Consider the following 21,057-nt stretch of genomic DNA (forward strand, 5'->3'; position numbering starts at 1 on the left):
ACAGCCATTTCTACCCAAACAATCAATGGTCCCATTCCCCCTACACATTATTTAAGATCAATGGTTCTATATCGAATAGGAGACTGTTACAGTGTATATAATTATGTAAGTGTACATTACAATGAGACGTTGCCGAATATCACCCCTCTGAGATATTCGCTCTCTCCATCCTCTTCCACCATTCGCCGGAATATCCCGTCCTTCAGCTGCATGAGAACGCGCGGAGAAGCGAATTCTACCACTTTACCTGCGTCGAGCACCAGAATCCGATCAAAGTCAGCGACGGTACTAATACGGTGCGCAATCACTAGCATCGTTGTTGACCCCTGCCCAAAATCGGACCGGATAGACTTCTGGATCACCTTGTCAGTAGCAGTGTCTACCGCCGATGTGGCTTCATCCAGCACAAGGATCTTGGGTGCGGAAAGCATGGCACGCGCCAGGCAGAGCAGTTGCCGCTGGCCCTGCGAAAGGTTCGACCCTCCCCCTGCGACACGGGCGTCGAGGGGAGAAAGATGCGTCTTTTCTTGCAGCAAATCCGAAGATGATGACTGGCAGCTGGGCCCTTTAGCCGCTGTTTCCTTCCCCGCCGAGGGCCTGCTACCGTCTTGTGCTAACCATTGTACGTGATCTAAGACAGCAAGCAAATCGCTGTCGTCATGTTCTTGGAAAGGATCGAGGTTCGACCGGATCGTGCCGGCGAACAATGTCGGATCTTGCGGGATGATACCCATCCGACGACGCAGATGACCAAGCTTGATCTGGCTAATGTCGACGCCATCGATGAGAATGCGCCCTTCCCGAGCTTCGAGAAACCGGAAAAGAGCCAGAGCCAGTGACGACTTGCCTGCACCGGTACGACCTACTATACCTATTCGTTCGTTGGGCTCGACATCAAAGCTTATCCCACGGAGAACCAATGGGTCATTGGGTGCGTAGCCCACTGATAGATTTTCGACTTGCAAACGGCCTTTGGACGGCCATGCAGCCGGGGCATCTTGGCCATCGTATCGTTCTGTCTTGATGTCAGAGTACTCCAACACTCTCTCCACGCAATTCATGTCCAAGTCGAACATGACATACATTCTGACCGCCATGGCAAGCGCTGCGCTCAGCTGAATGATAAAACTGATCCCGAAACCGGCTGATGACGCTTTCAGGTCTTGCAGGAGAGTCAATGTCATTGCCGCTGCAGTCGTAAACAGAGCGCCGCTGATGTTGATACGGAGATTAAGCCAATGATTCAAGAGGCAAAGATTCCAGTAGACACGAGCATGTCGATCGATCAGCCCATGCATTCTATCGACGAATGAATCAACCCTTTGATAGGAACGGATCGTCCAGAGCCCGCTAATTGAAGAAGCAAGCAGCTCATAGATAGGACTTCGGCTTATACTTTCGAGACGCTTCAATTGTCGTGCGGTGGCCAGATATTGGCGAGCGTACCAGCCGCACACCCACGCTACAATTCCAGAGAAGATGATGATGATAGGACTGACTAATATTCCAGCAATGACCGCGCCTAGTGCTTGCATGCCCTCACCTAACAGAAGTGTTGTATCGAACCCTAGACGCGAGTCAATCATGTTGAAGTCTGCCGTAAATCGGTTCAAGATACGGCCTAGCGGCACGGTGTCCAGCCAACGAAGTGGTGCTCGGAGGATGGCGTGCAATACTTGGCTGAAAAGACGTCGCGAAGCCTGAAGCGATGCGGTGAGTGCAAGGTAGGACCTCAATGAGCCTACTATCCAAACGATGGCCGACAGGGCGATGTATACTCCTAGGTAGAACCGTAGCTCAGGCGATACACCAGACGAGGCTAACAGTGAGCTTTTTTGCTCACTCCATAAGCCCAGCCACCGACCCTATTGAAAGGTCAATTGACGTTTCCAGAAAGTACTTGAAACTATCGATAAATATAGCATCAGGGGAAGCTCACTTTTCCGAGCACCAGGCCAGTATATGTGGCAAAGCAGAGAGCCAGCACGACCCATGCCCGCCATCCGCCGCATTTCTGGATGTATGCACGAAAGACGCTCAAAGGAATGGCCCCTTTCTCAAGCACTTCCTCTTCCACAAACTTTCTAGAGTGTTTAGAAACACGTGGATGCTCCGCTAACCCATGATCTGCGGGGTAGCCTCGACATCTTTCGTTGGAGCAAGGTGAACTGTCCTGGAACCTCGATGCTTCAGGATTCTCATACCCAGCTGCCGTGTTATCCACATCGAATTGTTCGCCAAAAAGCTCCCCAAGTACGCTGCTGTTTCGCATCTGAGCCAAAGATCCAGCGAATATGAGATTCCCGTTGTCTAAATAAGCCACGTAGTCCACCTGCGGTAGACAGAGTCGAACATGATGCGTGACGAGGATCCTAGTCCGGCGAGTTGCGAGTTCGCCAGTCAGAGCATGCTGATACAGATGTTGCGCGGTGTGAACATCAACCGCGCTGAAGATGTCGTCCATGATTATGATGCCTGCGCGGCTGTAGAGAGCACGGGCTAGAGAGATACGTGCTTTCTGCCCGCCGCTCAAATTCACTCCATTCGGTCCGACCTCAGTAAGGTCACCGTCTTCCAGGATTTGCAGATCTCGGACCAAAGCACATGCGAAGAGGACTTTCCTATATCTTTCCTCATTGAACGGCATCCCGAACAAGATGTTCTGGCGGAACGTAGCTGCTTCTATCCACGGACTCTGAGCAACATAAGCCGTGGCAGAGTCTATTATCCAATCCTGCCCGGTACGGGGAAGCTTGTACATGCTTCTAGAAGATATGGCTGACGGCCTTTTGACCGTGCCGTCCAGAATCTTGCATTCGCCGAGTATCGCAGCGAGCAACAAGCTTTTGCCAGCGCCTGTTCGGCCACACACAAGGCTCAATCCATGTTCAGGAAAGTGTACAGTCAAGTTTCGCAGCAGAAAGTATGTTTCTGAGGGAACGTCGCTGATTTGAGCGCTATCTGGCCAGGCGACTGTGGCGTTATCGAAGCGGATGCTGGGCGATGGTACTATAGAAGAGTTTCTCTCAGGGGTGTCCAGAAAGTTGCCAATGCGCTTTATGCTGATCATGGCATCCGTTGCATTTGTGATTAACTCTGGAAGGGTGGACAAAGCAGTCTCGATCGAGGTAAGAGCGGAAATTGCGGTGAAGGCAACAGATGCCGTAAGTTCTCCATGGCTAATAGCATAAACGGAGAGAGATGCTGCAGACAGAAGGATTGGGGCCAGTACCCAAAGGGAAAAACATATCACATTCCACCGAAAGCTGGTCGCCTGGGCAAGCAATTCTGCATCCCTGAGTTGGTTCAGCTGTTCTTCCCACCTATCCTCGGCCGCAGAGAACTTAATCTGTCGTATACCACGAAGAGCCTCCGTCAAAGCGATGATTTTGTGGTCACGACAGGCCATCAGATCCTTCCCTGCCCGAGTATATCTTGCCATACAGGCATGATTCAGAAGCATGAGGAGGGCTAAAGTAGTCATTCCCGCCAAGAGGCTCTTCCAGCCAAGGACGTGCTGCAGGAGTCCGCAGGCGACTCCGAGTTTCATCGGCGCTAAAACGAAGCTGTAGAGGAAAGTTGCAATTCCAGCGATTCGTGGCACATCCACAGCGACAAGATTCACAGCAACTTGTGTACCTTGAGCACAGTCTTCTTTCCCGTTGCCCTTTAGATCGTCTTGACTCGATGCTATCGAGTGCAAGGCGTTGTTGAACATAACAGCGGAGAGCTGCTCGTACACTCGGATAGCAAGTTTATTAGATGCAATCCAGCCGATCCAAACCTCAAGCCATGCCGATAGACTTGTGCATATCCCTAATGCCAACACCCAGAACCAAAGATCAGCAGTACCGTCTTCCGTCCCAGAGCGTTTCTCGAGAACCCGAAGAATCTGAAGAAGGGAAAGATGGGGTCCGAACGCAAGGAAGCTCGCCGGGACTGAAAGAGCAAGCTGGTACAATAGATGCCGGCGATTCGAGAACACAAGGGTTTTCCATAAGGGAGTCCTGCCTTTTCCATGGCATGAAGCCTTAGCATGTGATTGCGCGAAAGATTCCTGAAGGTTCTCTGCTCGAGTGTCAAACCCCAACTCCGGCAGATGGTCAATGTTACCGCCACTTTTGCGAGAAACCTGTCGAATTAGGAGGTCAGTCCAACTGAACGTCATGCGGCCTAGAAAGGACGTAGTAAGCTCTCTGTCGACCAAGGTTCCATGTCGGTAGACATCAGGACGCCGAGGCAGCGAGAGACCTATGATGACAATCAGTATTGCTGCACCAATTTCCACACCCATTGTGTAAGAGTGGAGATCATCCAAAAGGCCAATCTTGTATCTTGCGAACAGCTCCCATGCAAGGCTAGTGATGGCGACCGAAGCACTGAGCGCTTGCTTCCATCCTAGAGAGTACCGAGCCGTGGGCGAATTCTCTATTGCAAGGGCCGTCGATTGAATGAGTTGAAGAAGCTAGCAACGATGATCATTAGAACCCATGCCCGACATATGCATACGTGGACATAGACAGCAGTTACTCACCCAGTGAACGATCTGTGCCCAGATGTTGAAGGAAAACATTGCTCCAGGCACAATTGCCCGCGTTGAAGCTGTTATACCCCCAATGATGACAGCGATCATAATGAACACCCTCTCAAACTTCTTTCTAGACGCGGCAATTGACGCTCTATCCGCTTCTCCATCTTGATCGACGTAGTATTCGCAAAGATACCGGTTCAACCCATGAAAGCGCCTCACAGCAGATTCAAGTAAGGTTTGAATGGCAGGGACTGTCAGGAGAACAACCAAAGTGGTGCTGCTGATGTCAGCTATCAGACAGAAAGCTGCCAGGGTTTGCATGACGGCAGCCTTCGCTTAGCCACTCATTGACGTGAAACTCAGCTTCGATTGTGAGGAACGAACGCGGCCGTTGCTCTTACGTGCAGATACCTTTATTAAACATGTCGAATAGGGCAATGAACGGAGGATTAACCGTTAGATGAGGGTATGACATGTTAAGAATGCAGATCGCCCATCTGGGCTGCATATGCATCGTACCGTCATGATTGACGAGATCCAGGGAAGCAACAAGGGAAGAACCCAAGGAATCCTGGTTCGGGATTTGACATCCTGAGTAGATATGCCACTGCTATCCACATCGAATAGCTGCCGCAACTCGCAATCGAGATAGCGCGCTATCTGGTCAACAGGGTCAGTCTTCACACGAAGCTTGACCCAGTTGCGCGTGGAACCTTACAGCGCCACGCACAGGAATGCGGCCTCGTATGGACTTATCGATTGATCCAACATGCAACCCTACCTATATTAAGCCTCTCCCTTGGCATGATCAGCTACCTTTCATGTGACTATGGTGAAGTCACTGAAAGTTCCGACGACACGATGGTACATTGTTAAGAATTCACGATCTCTCGGAGGGGGCTCGGACAGGAAACCTTCAACGTCGGCGTATCAACTAGGGTGTTGGTCATTCCAGAAGTAACGCAGTCACCGATCCGCTACAAGAATAAAACAAGAGATCAACTTAATTCATTCATGTAAGTAGAGGAGGAAAGCAGCGCGCTGTCATGCAGCAGACCTCTCCTTTCCCTCGAATCTGCGGCAGGGAGATGCTTTCATCAGCAGGACGGATTAATCCAAGTCCTAGCACACGAGAAGCGGAGAAGCAGAGAAGGAGCAATATGATCCTGGTGTTGGTGGCCGCTTCAACATGAGGGTATTGCGGAAAACTTATAAGGCCTTCTGGGGATGATTATGGCGCGCGAATTCATCGATCATCGAGCGTCCACAGAAGTGCAATATTTGGGGGCAATTTACTTAAATTCTGCGACTGAACCAGGACCACTCTAAGAAATTTGCTGTTATCTGCGAAAAGATAGATCGATGATTGATCTTTGGCATCTGATGAGCGGCAGTAGTGTCAGGGGAACTACTAAGCCGCAACCACGGATGTCCAAGGATGACATCCATGGTTATCATAGACATTCCCGGCTGCTTGTCACCTGTTAGCCTTTATCAAAGAGTGAAACCGTAGCGTATTATGGCATCGTCAACATGTTGTTTAATCAATCTGCCGCGGGGCCCCCGCAAAAAACGATTGCACTTCTGAGTCTTGAAGGAGAGCATCAGCCATTGTCTCATTTACGACATTGACTATATGGTATCCTTCACTACGCCGTCCAGTTTGGTAGGATCCCATAGACGAGTGACGTCGTCCCATCAACGACAAGAAAGTGGTCGTCATACGCTCAACAGAAATGATCTGTCCTGGAAGAGGCAAAAAAAAAAAGTGGCTCGGTCCACGCGGCTTGAGATGAAGGGTCAGATAAATCTAGCAGTCAATAGGTTATCCTGTGGAGCAGGAGGGAAGCTGTTCCATCCCCAGCCACCGCATTTTCGATGATCTGCGGAGGGCAAGTCCGAGTATTATTTTCATCCTCTTGTTTTTATTCTCTATCGGCGCTAAAACCCCCAGCCTCGCGAAATCTGCGGTCCCTGTTAAATTTAGGGGAAAGCTCTACAAAATGGCATCAAATTAGCCGCATACTTGCATGCTCGACTAGAGACGGAAGGAATTTTGATGTTTCAATGGTCTAACGGCTTCCACATCAAAAAGACTACCTCAAAAAGGTTTCAACAGCTCGATAGTATCTAGACTATCGATTATCGACACTAGCAGTCTTTCTCCGATCCTCTAGTCTCCTCCTGGACCTGACAGGGGCACGTGTGGGTTCTCCTGATTGCTATCGCTTGGCGTTATGATCATCGCCCACCCTCCAGCCTAGACTGATTACTGTTGCTACATTTCCTTTTCTAACTTTCCTTAAGGCTGAATTGACTTAATTCCTTGAGTCTGACCCTTCAAGTTCTCCAGGTGGTTCATATTATCATCGCTGCACCCTTTTACCTACCTCTCCGCACATTTACACAGATCTCTCGGTCATATGTCACGGGCTTGAGTACAGAGTAGCCGAATTTGTCCCTCCCTATTTTTGTTTTCCGGTTCAATGGTTGACGTGGGCAACCGTATATTATTGGACTGAACGGGCAATTATCGACGTGGCATTCCAGCCGTTGTCCAAGTGGTGCAATCGCTTGCATACCTTTACCATTCCTGGCCATATCCCCTATCACCCAGTGACCAGTGACCAGTCAAAGCTCGAGCTCCACGATGCTCCAGGACTGCAATCACTCGTCGATGCCAGGCTCGACTGCTGTCGTCACTGACAACCTCGAACCTACCTCAATTCCAGCTTCTTCTGTTGCTCAGGATAACTGCCGTCTGTCCGACGAAGATATTCAGCCCTCCCACCAGAACGCGGTGGACACTCCTCCGACTCCCTCATCACGGATAACCGATACATTAACCCCACTGCCGGAGAGAAACCGTCTTACATCCGCACATACATCTTTCCACCGTCGGGCAAATACTGAGATTATTCGCCGGCAACCGCACCTATCGGTCAAGCAGCTCTTTGCAGATCAGCCCAAAACATACGAAGACTTAGTCGACGGAGTCAGGTCCTCGAGTCCGCCGTCCGAGAACTCTACCAGAAAGACACTCGAAGTAGGCGCGAGACTCTTATCGGGTTGGTTTCAGGGCAAGTCGGAGCCGGTGAATCTGACCATGGTGCCCCAGTCAGTGGATCAGGATGCCCTGGGATTGGCACCCTCTGGGACATTTTTGAATCGTGTACCAAAGCGTTCCGGGGCCTCTTCACCACTCAAACAAGTCACATCGACGAATCCGTTCAACTTCTTTGCATTCAAGCGCCAGGGAGAGGGCCGACCGGAGCTTCCCGAACCTGCAGATGATGAGATTCTCAATATGGACATAACTGCTGCCTTGTTCCCACCAGAATCCCTCGACCTCGACGGACAAGAAGCGTTCAGTGCCTTACGAACCAACGCCGATAACCTTCTTAGACGGCTGCAGGCAGCCTATAAGCAGAGGACTTTCGCCCTGCACGAAGCCTTGGCGGAGAAGAACGAAAAGCAGGAAGAACTGGAAGAGACTCGAACGCGGGTCGGACACCTGAAAGTCCAGCTTGATGGGATGGCAGAGAAGGTACTCCAACAGGAAAAGGCTATGAGGGCCATGGCCGAGGAGCTCGAGCAGGAAAGGCAACTGCGCCGGCGAGAAGATGACGCGCGTCGACGCAGCGTGATGCTTGTTCGATCGAGCGACGAAGAGAGCCTTTCCGACATCGGGGCTGAATTGCAGACACCGAAACGCAGTTTGAAGCGAGCCAGCAATGGCACTTATACGAGCGATTCGGGCTTCGACTCTGGCGATGAGAGCCTCGCGGAAAGTATCTTCTCACGCCGCGATGGCGTTGAATCACCAACTTCAACGATCGCACCGTCACCCAACATATCTCAAGTCGCTCTATCTATCCCGACGTCGACCCCTCTACAGCCGAGTACAAAAGAGTTGAAACCGGCTCAGGCGCCATCGGTGCGCCAGTCTACGTACGACCGCGTTCTGAAGGGACTTGCGTCTACGGGTATCACCAGCTCGTGGATGGGTCACACGTCCAAATGTAATATCTGCCATGGGGTGCCCGCCTCGGAGGCATGGGGCGTCCTCGGCGTCATCAAGGAGGAGAATAGAGGCTTGAAGCTACGGCTGAGTGAACTTGAACTTGTTGTCGACGATTGCCTTAGTCTTGTGGGATCTTGATTTTGCGCTTGACAGTATCATGGAGTTTGCGAGCTAGGATATCCGGATATATCACCGCTCCTATGCCACTAGTCTGGTCGATAGATATATACTACTTCAATCGAATCCCTTGATGAGGGAAATTAGCACATCAAAAGTTAGCAAGCCCACTAGAAAGATTCCAGTCAAAGGACGTTAATAACGAAAATACACGTAGTCTGAGTCGGTTAATGAGGGATTTCAAGTGAAGCGTGTTGGATATCCGTCAACATCAAGCTGAATCCATGCACTGCATAGTTAACTAATGCATGTACAATGAGTCATCTGAATATCAAGCTTAATATCATCCACAATTCCTCCTCATGAATCATGTGGAGTGGTATTAACGGGGAAGACCAGGTGGCCTCAACGGGGTTAGCGTGGCTGGAGACAGTAAAGTGGCCAGCGAGGCGTCTACTGTCTTAGTCCTAGTGCTCTCTGCTTCGGGCCCCAAACCAAACCTCCTCGACCTCACCTCTTCCCTCACCTGTGTGCAATAATTCCAGTCCCCCCCTTCTTCTTTTCTCTTCTCCTTCTTCCTAGCTGGTTCTTTTTCAACACCTTTCGCTCCTTCAGCTGGCTTTGTAGCTCCAGCATCATCTTACTTTTCTTTCCTCCTCCCCATAATTGTTTTGGTGACACGAGAGGTCGACAGCCACCATGAGCGGACGTGAGTCGCCTCTGCACGCGATCGCATTTCCCGTTGCGATAGCTCTCGTTTTCGGGCCAATTGATCCATATTGACTGGAGTTTGACTTATAGTTCGATTTCTTGATCTAATCAAGCCCTTTACGCCCCTCCTGCCGGAGGTGGCAGCTCCTGAAACCAAGGTGCCCTTCAACCAGAAGTTGATGTGGACGGGGGTATGTTGTTCATTCTGATGGATAACGGGGAACTGAATCGCTGACTGTCTGGGCCAGTTGACATTGTTAATCTTCTTGGTCATGAGTCAGATGCCTCTTTACGGCATTGTCTCATCCGACACCTCGGACCCCCTGTACTGGCTGCGTATGATGCTGGCCAGTAACCGTGGTACCCTGATGGAGCTGGGTATCACCCCTATCATCTCCTCCGGCATGGTTTTCCAGGTATGTTTTCGGCCGGTTTGCTTCTGATTCTCGGAAATAGGTTAGCAGCTAACCAGTTGGTCACTGTCATAGCTCCTCGCTGGTACCCACCTCATCGATGTCAACCTTGACCTTAAGACCGATCGCGAACTTTACCAGACCGCCCAGAAGCTTTTCGCCATTATCCTCTCCTTCGGCCAGGCTTGTGTCTATGTGCTGACTGGTCTCTACGGCCAGCCCAGTGATCTTGGTGCCGGTATCTGCGTCCTGCTGATCGTTCAGCTCGTCGTCGCTGGTCTGGTTGTCATCCTCCTGGATGAGCTGCTCCAGAAGGGGTACGGTCTTGGAAGCGGTATCTCCCTCTTCATTGCCACCAACATCTGCGAGTCGATTGTGTGGAAGGCCTTCTCTCCCACTACCATCAACACTGGCCGTGGTCCCGAGTTTGAGGGTGCCATCATTGCTCTCTTCCACCTGCTCCTGACCTGGCCCGACAAGCAGCGTGCTCTGCGCGAAGCTTTCTACCGCCAGAACTTGCCCAACGTCATGAACTTGCTGGCTACTCTTCTTGTCTTCGCTGCTGTCATCTACCTCCAGGGCTTCCGTGTTGAGATCCCCGTCAAGTCCTCCCGCCAGCGTGGCATGCGTGGCTCCTACCCCGTCCGCCTGTTCTACACCTCCAACATGCCCATCATGCTGCAGTCCGCTCTGTGCTCCAACATCTTCCTCGTCAGCCAGATGCTGTACTCTCGTTTCTCGGACAACCTCCTCGTCAGACTCCTCGGTGTCTGGGAGCCCCGCGATGGCTCTGCCCAGCTTCACGCTGCTTCCGGTATCGCTTACTACATGTCCCCTCCCCTCAACTTCAAGGAGGCTCTCCTTGACCCCATTCACACGGCCGTGTACATCGCATTCATGCTGGTCGCCTGTGCCCTCTTCTCCAAGACCTGGATCGAGGTCTCTGGCTCTGCCCCTCGCGACGTCGCCAAGCAGCTCAAGGACCAGGGTCTTGTGATGGCCGGCCACCGTGAACAGAGCATGTACAAGGAGCTCAAGAGAATCATTCCTACTGCTGCCGCCTTTGGCGGTGCCTGCATTGGTGCCCTCTCCGTCACCTCCGACCTGCTCGGCGCCCTTGGCAGCGGCACTGGTATCCTCCTTGCCGTGACGTGAGTATATCCATTGCCAACCATTTTTGCGATTCTGTCACTAACGCAAAGTCTATCTAGTATCATCTACGGCTACTTTGAAATTGCCGCACGTGAAGGCGATATCGGATCGGGCCTCAAGGGCCTTGTTCCCGGTAACTAAGCAGGGGACGCCTTGATGAGTATGAGAAAGGAATCTGAATTTTTATCGAATTTCCTTTGATTCTTCCTCGTTGATTTCTGGATGGATGCGCTGTTGTGGCTGGAATCTGCGGCGGAAATATCAGGGATCTGCATGTATGATTGTATTACTGTCAGAGTTGGGAGTTCTTGCATGCTGGGATCTTTTTCGTCAAAAAGAGAGCCACAACTGTACATAGCGTTCCATTCAGTTTGTAACCATATTTAGAAAACAAAAGATTTCAATCAGATCACATCTGACCACTTAAACATTTACACATTGGAGGCGTCAGCACAGAACGGTTTGGGTTGCTGAATCGTTGGGTATATATACGAATGTAACACATCTCGTGCAATGGTATATTTCCTCTCTTTCTTGGAATCAAGTCCTGTAGTCCCCATTGATAGTCACGTACTCGTGGCTAAAATCGCAGAACCAGTAGACAGCCTCTTCACCACCCAGGCCCTGCTCACCCTTCTCACCACCACCCAAGTCAACGACGATCTCTAGATCCTCCTCCTGGAGAATGACACTGGCACGCTCTTCATCGACTTGTTCCGGCTCACCGTTGACAAGCAGCTTGAGCACGGGACTCCCATCAACAGGGTTGAAGCTGACGCTCGTACGTTCAGGGACGACCGTTCCCGGGGCCACGCCCTGCGTGTACCCGATCGCACACAGGATACGGCCCCAGTTGGCGTCGCGGCCGTAGAGGGCGGTCTTGACGAGCGGAGACCGGGCGATGGTGGAAGCGATGAGACGGGCGGACTCGTAGTCCGGGGAGTTCTGGACGCGGACGGTGACGAACTTGGTGGCGCCTTCGCCGTCGCGGACGACGAGCTGCGAGAGCGACTGCGCGAACGAGGTGAGGATGTCTTGCATAGCGGTGTAGTCGTCCGAGGCGGGGGAGCTGATGGGGGCGCCGCCGGCGGCGCCGTTGGCGAGGATGGCGACCGTGTCGTTTGTGCTTGTGTCGCCGTCAACGGAGATGGAGTTGAAGGAGCGCGAGACGGCGTGCTTGAGGAGAGACTGCAGGGCGGACGGGTCGATGGGCGCGTCGGTGCAGAGCACGCCCAGGAGAGTGGCCATGTTCGGGTGGATCATGCCGGCGCCTTTGGTCATGCCGGCGAGGCTGTAGGTGCGACCGGGGGACGAGGGGAGGGTAAAGGTTCGCGAGAGCAGCTTCGGGAAAGTGTCTGTTGTGCAGATGGCGCGGGCGGTGGTGAGCCAGGCGTCGTGCGTGGATGCGAGGTTTGCGTGTGCCGTGGGGATTTTGTCAAGGATCTTGGAGATGGGAAGTCTGGCAGGTCATGGCTAGTCAGATCTTCATGGCCTTTTGCAAACTCGGAAAGTATGGATGAGAAATGTACCGTTGTCCAATGACGCCAGTGCTCATGACGAGCGTGCTGGGCTCGCTGAGTCCGTAGCACTCGTCCACCTTGCTGCCCATGTTCACTGCATCCTCCAGACCTCCCTTACCGGTGACCGCATTGGCGCAGCCCGAGTTGATAACCACCGATCGAATGCCTTGTCCCTGGCGGCTCTGAAGCGTCTTCTTGCTGACCTGAACAGGGGCCGCTTGGAACTTGTTCGTGGTGAAAACCGCAGCAGCCGAGCACGGGGTTTCCGAGGAGATCAAGGCCAGGTCTGGGAACTTGGTGTTGGAGGCCTTGACACCAACATGGGTACCGGAGACGAGGAATCCCTTCGGGTAGGATCCAGAGGACGGGATGTACTTCTGCTTGGAGGCGGGAATGGCCATGTCCAGAGGAGCAGAGTAGTTACGCACTTGGCCCTTCACCATCCTGGCGAAAGCAGCCATTGCGGCTGCAGGCTGAGCCGGAGAAACCATGAATATCTTCAAATATCCCTAAGAAGAATCAGCAACAGTGCCAGAAAGCGCAACTCCACTCAATTGCTGTTTAAATTGGAGTATAACAGATGGAGATGCGGGAAGATATAGTATCAGCGGCGGAAAGTGACTCACAAGTGACTCGGGCAATTAAACGCCAAAGTCGGACCTGTCTAGCTAATATCGACCCCAATGCCGAGATAGATAATAGGAGCGACCACTGTCAAGCTTCTGAAAAGGCCAGAAACCCTAGTCCAGCGGTAGATTGTGAGATAATTCCCTTTCAGATTCGCAGTTGATGATGAAGCTCCGATATCGCGGGAGTCGGAGAAACAGCCCCCGCTGGCTTCGTTTTGTCGCGTTCCAGACGCGGCTAAAGACACAGAACTCATCAAGCTCAACATAGCTATCCATCTACAGTCTGCCCCCTTGCTTCCCGGCCTTTTGTTCTCCCCTTCTCAAACCGGTCGAAGCCTTTGCTGCGCGTGAATGGTACTTGATCTCCGTTTGTCTTTTGCTAGCGATTTTGTGATTGGTACATTCTTACTAAAATGAAACGAAAGCAACCAGATTCAGACGATGGGCAGCGTCCTGTCTCAACGCCGAAGAGGCAGAGAACAACTGCGGTGATCAATGGCTCTACCAATGGAAATGCGGACGCGAATCGATCCCTCGACATGACGCCCTCGAAACGGGTCAAATCAACACCACAAAAACCAACCTCAGCAACTCCCGCAGCGCTGAAGGAATCAGGCCTGAAAACTCCTACACATAGATCAAAGGCGAAAGCTCTCTTTTCAACACCTACAGAAGCGACGGCTGTTTCTACGCCAAACCGAGCACGAAATGCTGACCGATCTGCGAAGAAGAAAAGCGCTCGCTTGCTGCTGGAGCAGGATGAAGACGAGATCTGGGACGGTGCAGACCGTTTAGCAGAGGAAATTTTGGAAGATGAGGGCGACGCACCTGACACCGCTGTAGACGATAGTGACGGGATTATCCAAACGGTTGAAGGCACCACGAAAGAGGCAGCCGAGGGCAAGACTACAGCGACGCCGAAACGTCGTGCAGGGAGGCCGAAAGGTGCAAAAAATAAGCGCTCACCTACTCCCGAGGGAGAATTGCCGGCACATGAGCGATATTTCTTCCAGAACAGAGCCGGCCCTCCGCGGACGTCAAATAATACCCTCAACAAAGTGAATCTCCTGGCACACGAGGAGTATTTTGAGAAGTCGGCCGGATGTACAGACCCGTGCCAGAAGGAGAAGAACTTCCTTCTGGACCTGCATTGTCGGTCCTTTCCGCAGTGGGATTTTGAGTTCAATCAAGACTTCAACATCTGCCTCTACGGTTACGGCTCGAAGCGTCAGCTTCTCAATGATTTTGCAGACTGGCTCTACCAAAGACACAGCGCCTCACCTCCCTCTATAGTAGTCGTCAACGGGCATACTCCGAACCTGTCCATTCGATCTATCTTCGCCACCATCGTGACCGCTGTCCTAGGTGCGGACATTCCATCGAAGATGGGGTCTCAGCCACTAGAGGTATTGGAGTTGTTGCAATCTACCCTGAAATCTCGCCCCTCCCAGAGACCAATCACCGTACTGATCAATGCGATCGACGCCCCTTCCCTCCGCCGAGCAACGAACCAAGCCCTCCTTGCGCGGTTGGCTGCGACGCCAAAGATCCATTTACTTGCCACGGCGGATACCCCGAATTTTCTGTTGATGTGGGATATCAGCCTTCGAGATCAGTTTAATTTCGTTTTTCACGACTGCACAACATTTGCCGCTTTTGACGCTGAGTTTGATGTTGTGGAAGAGGTCCACAACCTGCTTGGACGCAAAGGCCATCGCGTTGGTGGTAAAGACGGTGTTGGCTTCGTATTGAAGAGTCTTCCGGAGAACGCGCGGAATCTCTACCGACTACTTCTCTCTGAACTGCTATGTATGATGGACGAAGGTCATAATTCGGATGACGAGATGGACAACCATGCAGGAAGAGAAGACGGGGTCAACGATGAGATGGGTATTGAGTTCCGCATGCTCTACCAGAAGGCTGCCGAAGAGTTTATTGCATCTTCCGAAATGATGTTCCGAACCCTCCTGAAAGAATTTCATGACCATCAGATGATCACATCACGGATGGACACGAGCGGAATGGAAATACTGGGAGTACCGTTGTCGCGAGAAGAAATGGAGGGAGTCCTGGAAGATCTTGTATTGGGGTGATGGATGAGATATAATGTGGTGTCTTTGCATAACTCATGATACCCCTGTATAGCACTGTATATCACAATTGAGGGACCTAACTGATAAAGATCATCTCGAAGGTCGTGATCAAACACCAAGCCGTCCAGTTTTCTCTTCCCTGAGTATTTTACACACGCGAATCCAGCCAAGAAAACCTGGGTCGTCTGGTATGTGCGTTGTTGCATTTAGAACTGCGCAAACGCAGCCAGTGCCATAGTGGCCCCAAAACTCAGCTTGAACGGCATATGCTGCGTCACAGCCTTCTGCACATCCACCGACTTAACATACTTCTGTATCGTCCGAACAGGGAGGATATTGTATCCTTTCGAAGCGGCCCACTACAACACACCTCGTAGTTAGCACCATTCACAACCACAAGCAACACAATGTCTCCAGGATCCGCATACCTCAATCACGACAATCCCCATTCCCAGCAGCACGACCAACGCTCTCGAAAATGCCCTTAATCCCAACCCCACCACAAAGCCAAGCACACTCCCCAAGCTCACCTGGCGCATATTGGAAGCGGTCAGAATACCGGATGCCGTGCGAGGGCCGGTGTGCCCCTGCTTGGCGATGACCGGGTCATTGCGATCGATGGTCCATCCGGTTTCTGAGCTATTTTGCGTGTCGAGTCTGTAGTACGGAGTTGAGTATTGGCATTGCATTGGGGAAGCACGGAATGGAGACAAGGGGTGTAGCGACAAGGACAGGCCGAGACCGACGCCGAGGACGGTGGAGGTTCGAGCGAAACCGCTTAGAAGACCGGATGCCATGTTTTTGTATCTGAGAGGCGAAGCTGTAGAGGCGTAAACAGATTAATGGTCTAGATGTGTATAGAGAAGAAGCTGAATTGGGGAGTCGGTCCTTGTGGAATGAAGCTGGAGTGTTCGCGTCGGCATGCGGAGATGGAGCGACACTGATGTGACGTCAATGGGCGGTCAGCTGCTGGCTAACAGCACTCGGGGATGAGGCGAGAACTATATGTCCAGGCATCCAGGAATTGATGCTCATTACTGTCTATCTGACTAGAGTATTGAATCGATTTCGTAATCTCAGAAGAGGAAGTTAATGTGAGATGTCAGGTTTACTTAAGAAATGGACGACGTGAGCAGCTAATTGATGGGATACTCTCCGCATAAGGGCAAGGTAGCTATCATGCATGGAACGCATTGTGCATATCTTACTTAGCATCCAACTCCCCTCATTCAGAACCCACTATGAAGCCCAAAAGACTGAGTTTAAGTCCTCTGGTATCATGGTCGTCGGGTCATATCACTACGTATCTACGGAGTACTCAACATGCGTCTGATAACAGTGGCTAGATGAAGGATTACTAATAAATGCAGCTTGGCAGTTAGGTAGTTCGAGACCGTTCTAATATTACCAAAAATACGGTAGAGATACTGTTTTCGCAGAAGCTAATGCTTGGCATTTCCAGGTGTTCCTGACGTTTTCAGGCCAAGTCCGCGGGAAACCGCCCACCAAGCGGCGTTTTTGCAGATTGGCAGATTTACGATGGAAAACATACTGGGGAGATGGAGGGGCACAGGCACTGTGATTGGTTTACTATGCCGCGGCCGGATGGTAAGAGGACATAATTCGGCGGGGACCTGAAAGTGTGGGTGACGGATACGGGAATTGTGTGGTTCTTCGGAGGCGACAAGGCAACGGTCGAGGTTAATTATCTTGACTCACACTCACAAGTTCCGTCTTCGGTCTTCTTAAGAACTCGGTTTTGCTGGGGCTATTTTCTCTCTTCTTTACTACCCATTTCTCGTATATATTTCTCCCCTTCATTCTTTCACTTCTCATATTACCACCTTTCCCTTCTAAATACACACAATGGCTTCCAACGGTACCAATGGCGCCTCGGCCTCCAACAGCTTTACTGTCAAGGCCGGTTTGGCTCAGATGCTGAAGGGTGGTGTGATCATGGACGTCGTCAATGCAGAGCAGGTACGAGAAATTTTCAACACAATAATTCCAGCCCTTCGGCGCTAATGTGACTTTCATGACAGGCCCGCATTGCAGAGGAGGCCGGTGCCGCTGCCGTGATGGCCCTGGAGAGAGTCCCCGCCGACATCAGAGTCCAGGGTGGCGTTGCCCGCATGTCCGACCCCAGTATGATCAAGGAGATCATGGCTGCTGTTACCATTCCTGTCATGGCTAAGGCTCGTATCGGACACTTTGTTGAGTGCCAGGTAAGGCTGCGTTCTCTCCCGTGGTTAGTCTGCATAGCCGCTTACGTTTAGTAAATGTTAGATCCTCGAAGCCATTGGCGTTGACTACATCGACGAGTCCGAAGTCCTTACTCCTGCCGACGATGTCTACCATGTGAAGAAGCATGACTACAAGGTTCCTTTCGTCTGTGGTTGCCGCAACCTGGGCGAGGCCCTCCGTCGTATCGCTGAGGGTGCCGCTATGATCCGTACTAAGGGCGAGGCCGGTACCGGAGACGTTGTTGAAGCTGTCAAGCACATGCGTACGGTCAACTCCCAGATCGCACGCGCCCGTGCCATCCTCCAGAACTCCACTGATCCCGAGATTGAGCTGCGCGCCTACGCTCGCGAGCTTGAGGTCCCTTATGAGCTTCTGCGTGAGACCGCCGAGAAGGGCCGTCTTCCCGTTGTCAACTTCGCCGCTGGTGGTGTTGCCACTCCCGCTGATGCCGCACTCATGATGCAGCTGGGCTGCGACGGAGTGTTCGTCGGTTCCGGTATCTTCAAGTCTGGCGATGCGAAGAAACGCGCCAAGGCTATTGTCCAGGCCGTGACTCACTACAAGGACCCCAAGGTCCTCGCCGAAGTCAGCGAGGGTCTGGGTGAGGCCATGGTTGGTATCAATGTGTCTCAGATGCCTGAGGGCGACCGATTGGCCAAGAGAGGATGGTAATTGCACTGCTGTTCTCTACTTGTGATTCTCTTTCTGTTCTTGTCATGATATGGGCGTTGGAAAAGTTGATATAGCGTTCTTTTATGCATTTTGCATTCAAGACTTCAGGTACATATGGTTAGGGTATTTTGTGCATTCGTCGTTACTCTTGTAGAGGATTGATGGAGAAATACTCTAATTCAATGACGATCTCTTCGTTGTGGCCAGCAGCCATGACAAAATCTGAAAATTGTTTAGTGTCACAGTTTAGTGCAGATGGTACCCTTACCCCACAGGCACTTTTTTCCCGCCGTCGATCATGCGGATGCTGCTACTGCGAGGTGCTAATCTGCTTGAAGACACAGCTAATAGTATCACGGGATAATATACTCATTCTGCGAAGATACTTTGTTCCTGGGAGTCAATCAAGAATTCTGAGATCACTATTCAATTGAGGACACTTTGTGCTGGGTGCCCTTGATAATTGTCAGGGTACAGAGTACTGTGTCCCTACGTTACGGAGTACGCGGGACCCGCGACCCCAGAGGTTACACCGGTAAAATACTGATGTTTGTTTCAAACGCAGAAATTGAACACCCTGACGGTACGGTAAGACAATCTAACCCAGATAGGCAATGTCATCTATCTGACCTGCCCTGTTGCGTTTCCAGGGGCATGTCATAGTCATTATCGACACGAACGACATCGAAGCCGTGAAATGAAAGACAAGAGCTCGGGACGAACGAAGTATCCGTAATGACGGACCCAATGGATCTCTTATCTCGGCCAGATTCCCAATTCGATCACGAGGAGAACCCCAAGTCGCAGAATCAGGAGAAACAGACCAAGCAAGAACAGCTGGAGAATGGCAGGGAAGAGCATGCAGCCTCAGTGCCAACGCCAAAACCGCACAGTCCTCTACCGAATACCTTCACAATAAGTGGGAAAGACGAGGACAACAATACGAACCCGATCATTTCGTCCGTTCTCGTCGTCCTCTACTCCATCCTCACCTTCCTCGACACTTACATCCTCCCTCCCCATCTCCGCGCAGCGATCTTTGAGACCGCGCTCGCGCATCCGCTGCTCACGACCTTCTTGCTCTGCCAGTTTGTCTGCTCGTGCATTCCGGTCACAATCTTTCTGATTGGGGCTTTGGTTGCGGGCGGCATAGCGGTGGTGGTGTTTAGCTGTTTTGCGCTATTGGTGCTGGGGCCTGTCCTGGTTGCGACGACCGTCGCAGGTCTGTTTCTGTGGGGTTGGGGGTGGGCGACGTTTGTGGTTGGGAGGTGGTTGCTGAGGCGGTATTTGAGCGACGACGGTGATGGAGAGAAGAATCGTGAACGGGAGGGGGCGAATGGTTTCAATAAGTACGATGCAGAGAAAGTTAAGGAGGAATCGGCTTGAAGATCCTGTTATATTGGAGTGCAGGGCTGTTTGTCTTTACGGCTAACCTCCCATCTGAGCGATGTTCAAGCTCTTGTATGTTTGGGTTGATGCTGGATACGATTAGAGTGGGCTAATGGCTAATACGTGATAGAAATTTGGAATCCATGATTACCATCAAGTCGTTTGAATGCAGCAGTCGCAGCGAATGTCCTCACACCCTCTGACTTTCTGCCCACTCCACCCATCTTCTGATACACTCGTCCACTCGTCTCAACGCTTGCTTCTCTGCTGCAACCTCGAACCACTCCCGATGCTCTTTCCCACACTCCTCACATCGCCCCAGATCTCGAACCCTGACATCTCCCAGCTCAAGGTGAATCAGTCGTTCCACGCGATGGACATGGGGGACTTTCCTCCCCGGCTCCGAGGCGGCGGAGCCATTCCCCCGATTTCGTCCAGTCTGCAATCGAGCGGGTGACGGCGATGGTGACGGTGTCGATGGTGTATATGGGTAGTAACGGATCAGAGTCAGGTGGTGCGAGCACTGTCTCGACCATTCATTCAGTCGGCGCTGCACGTTACTCGTCCGGCCAATCTTCAGGCGGATAGTACCTGATGCCTGACTGGTCGATTTGGAGGTTAGGGCATTCATCTCGCGCGCTGTTTTGAGTGCGTCGCTGACGCGGCGACCGTACTCTGGTCTGTGTGGTTCCGGAACGAGCGATCTGGCGACTTCAGCGGAAGGCGGCGATGACGTGGAGCTAGACGGCGTCACCCAGAACATGTATATGTAGCCCGGCTCGTCCGCTTCGGAGATGGGCTTCGCCAGCTCCGTGAGCAGGCAAGATGTTGTTTGCGGGGTTAGTGTTGGAGGAATCCATGCGAGGAGGGTCGTCGTATGTGATGAGGAAGATGCCGGGCTACATTGCAGCGACGGCCGGTGGGATGTTGGCCGAGGCGAGAGTAATGTTGACTGTGATGATGGTTTCTGGGCCGCCGGCTTAGGTCGTCCTGGATAAGAGCCGGACGATACCTGCTGCATAGGCCGCGACGGACGAGTGTCGGCTGTCGCGCTCACTGTTACAGGCCTCGGAGGCCGCTCGTTCTCGACGTCTTCCACGATCTCGAAACAGCAACATACTGTCCGCTTTTTGGGTTTCCGGCGTCGATACTCCGCCGGTTGCGCCTGTGGGTCGTTGATCTCCAGAACTCCCAGCCGGTCCATCAAAGTGTCAATGCTCGTCCGTGGCTTCGGCTGTGGGTTTTGGTTTTGTGAGGGACGGATTGTCCCCGGATTATTCGACGCTGATACTGGTATTGCTTGGTCTTTGTGTTGCCAGCAGTACATTGAAGCCGAAGCTGTGTCCTTTTCCGGTCCTGCAGAGGCAGCTAGGGCACGGCGACAAGGTCGGCCGTTTGCGGTCACGCCTCTGCATGTCGTGGCTGGACTCAGTGAATCCGAGCGAGACAGCATCGACTCGGGTGTGTTTGCGATATGAGGCATATTGTATTATTATCGCTGTTCCCTTGTTTCCTGGAATCTTGTAGACACAGCTATGCCTCGTGAAGTATGAAATGAAATG

The 21,057-nt window shown here is 52.0% G+C and overlaps 9 protein-coding genes across 9 annotated transcripts; 5 read left to right on the forward strand and 4 right to left on the reverse strand.

Annotated features, from left to right (window-relative positions):
* Positions 1–116: 116 nt before the first annotated feature.
* On the reverse strand, positions 117–4,852 carry Aud_006081 (putative ABC bile acid transporter; the record flags this gene model as incomplete). The annotated part of the gene is made up of 3 exons (XM_043290988.1): positions 117–1,865; positions 1,940–4,465; positions 4,535–4,852. 3 exons carry the CDS (start codon positions 4,850–4,852, stop codon positions 117–119), a joined length of 4,593 nt encoding a protein of 1,530 aa, XP_043146923.1.
* Positions 4,853–7,181: 2,329 nt separating this feature from the next.
* On the forward strand, positions 7,182–8,693 carry Aud_006082 (uncharacterized protein; the record flags this gene model as incomplete). The annotated part of the gene is made up of 1 exon (XM_043290989.1): positions 7,182–8,693. One exon carries the CDS (start codon positions 7,182–7,184, stop codon positions 8,691–8,693), a length of 1,512 nt encoding a protein of 503 aa, XP_043146924.1.
* Positions 8,694–9,371: 678 nt separating this feature from the next.
* Positions 9,372–11,089, forward strand: Aud_006083 (translocon subunit SEC61; the record flags this gene model as incomplete). Its single annotated transcript, XM_043290990.1, has 5 exons — positions 9,372–9,381; positions 9,474–9,574; positions 9,632–9,799; positions 9,872–10,947; positions 11,008–11,089. 5 exons carry the CDS (start codon positions 9,372–9,374, stop codon positions 11,087–11,089), a joined length of 1,437 nt encoding a protein of 478 aa, XP_043146925.1.
* Positions 11,090–11,488: 399 nt separating this feature from the next.
* Positions 11,489–12,959, reverse strand: Aud_006084 (bifunctional ornithine acetyltransferase/N-acetylglutamate synthase; the record flags this gene model as incomplete). Its single annotated transcript, XM_043290991.1, has 2 exons — positions 11,489–12,407; positions 12,478–12,959. 2 exons carry the CDS (start codon positions 12,957–12,959, stop codon positions 11,489–11,491), a joined length of 1,401 nt encoding a protein of 466 aa, XP_043146926.1.
* Positions 12,960–13,510: 551 nt separating this feature from the next.
* Positions 13,511–15,190, forward strand: Aud_006085 (origin recognition complex subunit 2; the record flags this gene model as incomplete). The annotated part of the gene is made up of 1 exon (XM_043290992.1): positions 13,511–15,190. The coding sequence occupies one exon, from the start codon at positions 13,511–13,513 to the stop codon at positions 15,188–15,190; it is 1,680 nt and encodes a 559-aa protein (XP_043146927.1).
* Positions 15,191–15,396: 206 nt separating this feature from the next.
* On the reverse strand, positions 15,397–15,987 carry Aud_006086 (uncharacterized protein; the record flags this gene model as incomplete). Its single annotated transcript, XM_043290993.1, has 2 exons — positions 15,397–15,549; positions 15,619–15,987. The coding sequence occupies 2 exons, from the start codon at positions 15,985–15,987 to the stop codon at positions 15,397–15,399; spliced, it is 522 nt and encodes a 173-aa protein (XP_043146928.1).
* A 1,069-nt stretch (positions 15,988–17,056) lies between these two features.
* Positions 17,057–18,106, forward strand: Aud_006087 (pyridoxal 5'-phosphate synthase subunit PdxS; the record flags this gene model as incomplete). Its single annotated transcript, XM_043290994.1, has 3 exons — positions 17,057–17,170; positions 17,233–17,415; positions 17,477–18,106. 3 exons carry the CDS (start codon positions 17,057–17,059, stop codon positions 18,104–18,106), a joined length of 927 nt encoding a protein of 308 aa, XP_043146929.1.
* Positions 18,107–18,841: 735 nt separating this feature from the next.
* Aud_006088 (seipin co-factor family protein) lies at positions 18,842–19,492 on the forward strand (the record flags this gene model as incomplete). Its single annotated transcript, XM_043290995.1, has 1 exon — positions 18,842–19,492. The coding sequence occupies one exon, from the start codon at positions 18,842–18,844 to the stop codon at positions 19,490–19,492; it is 651 nt and encodes a 216-aa protein (XP_043146930.1).
* A 193-nt stretch (positions 19,493–19,685) lies between these two features.
* Aud_006089 (uncharacterized protein) lies at positions 19,686–20,978 on the reverse strand (the record flags this gene model as incomplete). Its single annotated transcript, XM_043290996.1, has 1 exon — positions 19,686–20,978. One exon carries the CDS (start codon positions 20,976–20,978, stop codon positions 19,686–19,688), a length of 1,293 nt encoding a protein of 430 aa, XP_043146931.1.
* Between the last annotated feature and the right edge of the window lie 79 nt (positions 20,979–21,057).

This window comes from Aspergillus udagawae, assembly GCF_001078395.1.
Source record: "Aspergillus udagawae IFM 46973 DNA, scaffold_4, whole genome shotgun sequence".
Classification (NCBI taxonomy): domain Eukaryota; kingdom Fungi; phylum Ascomycota; class Eurotiomycetes; order Eurotiales; family Aspergillaceae; genus Aspergillus; species Aspergillus udagawae.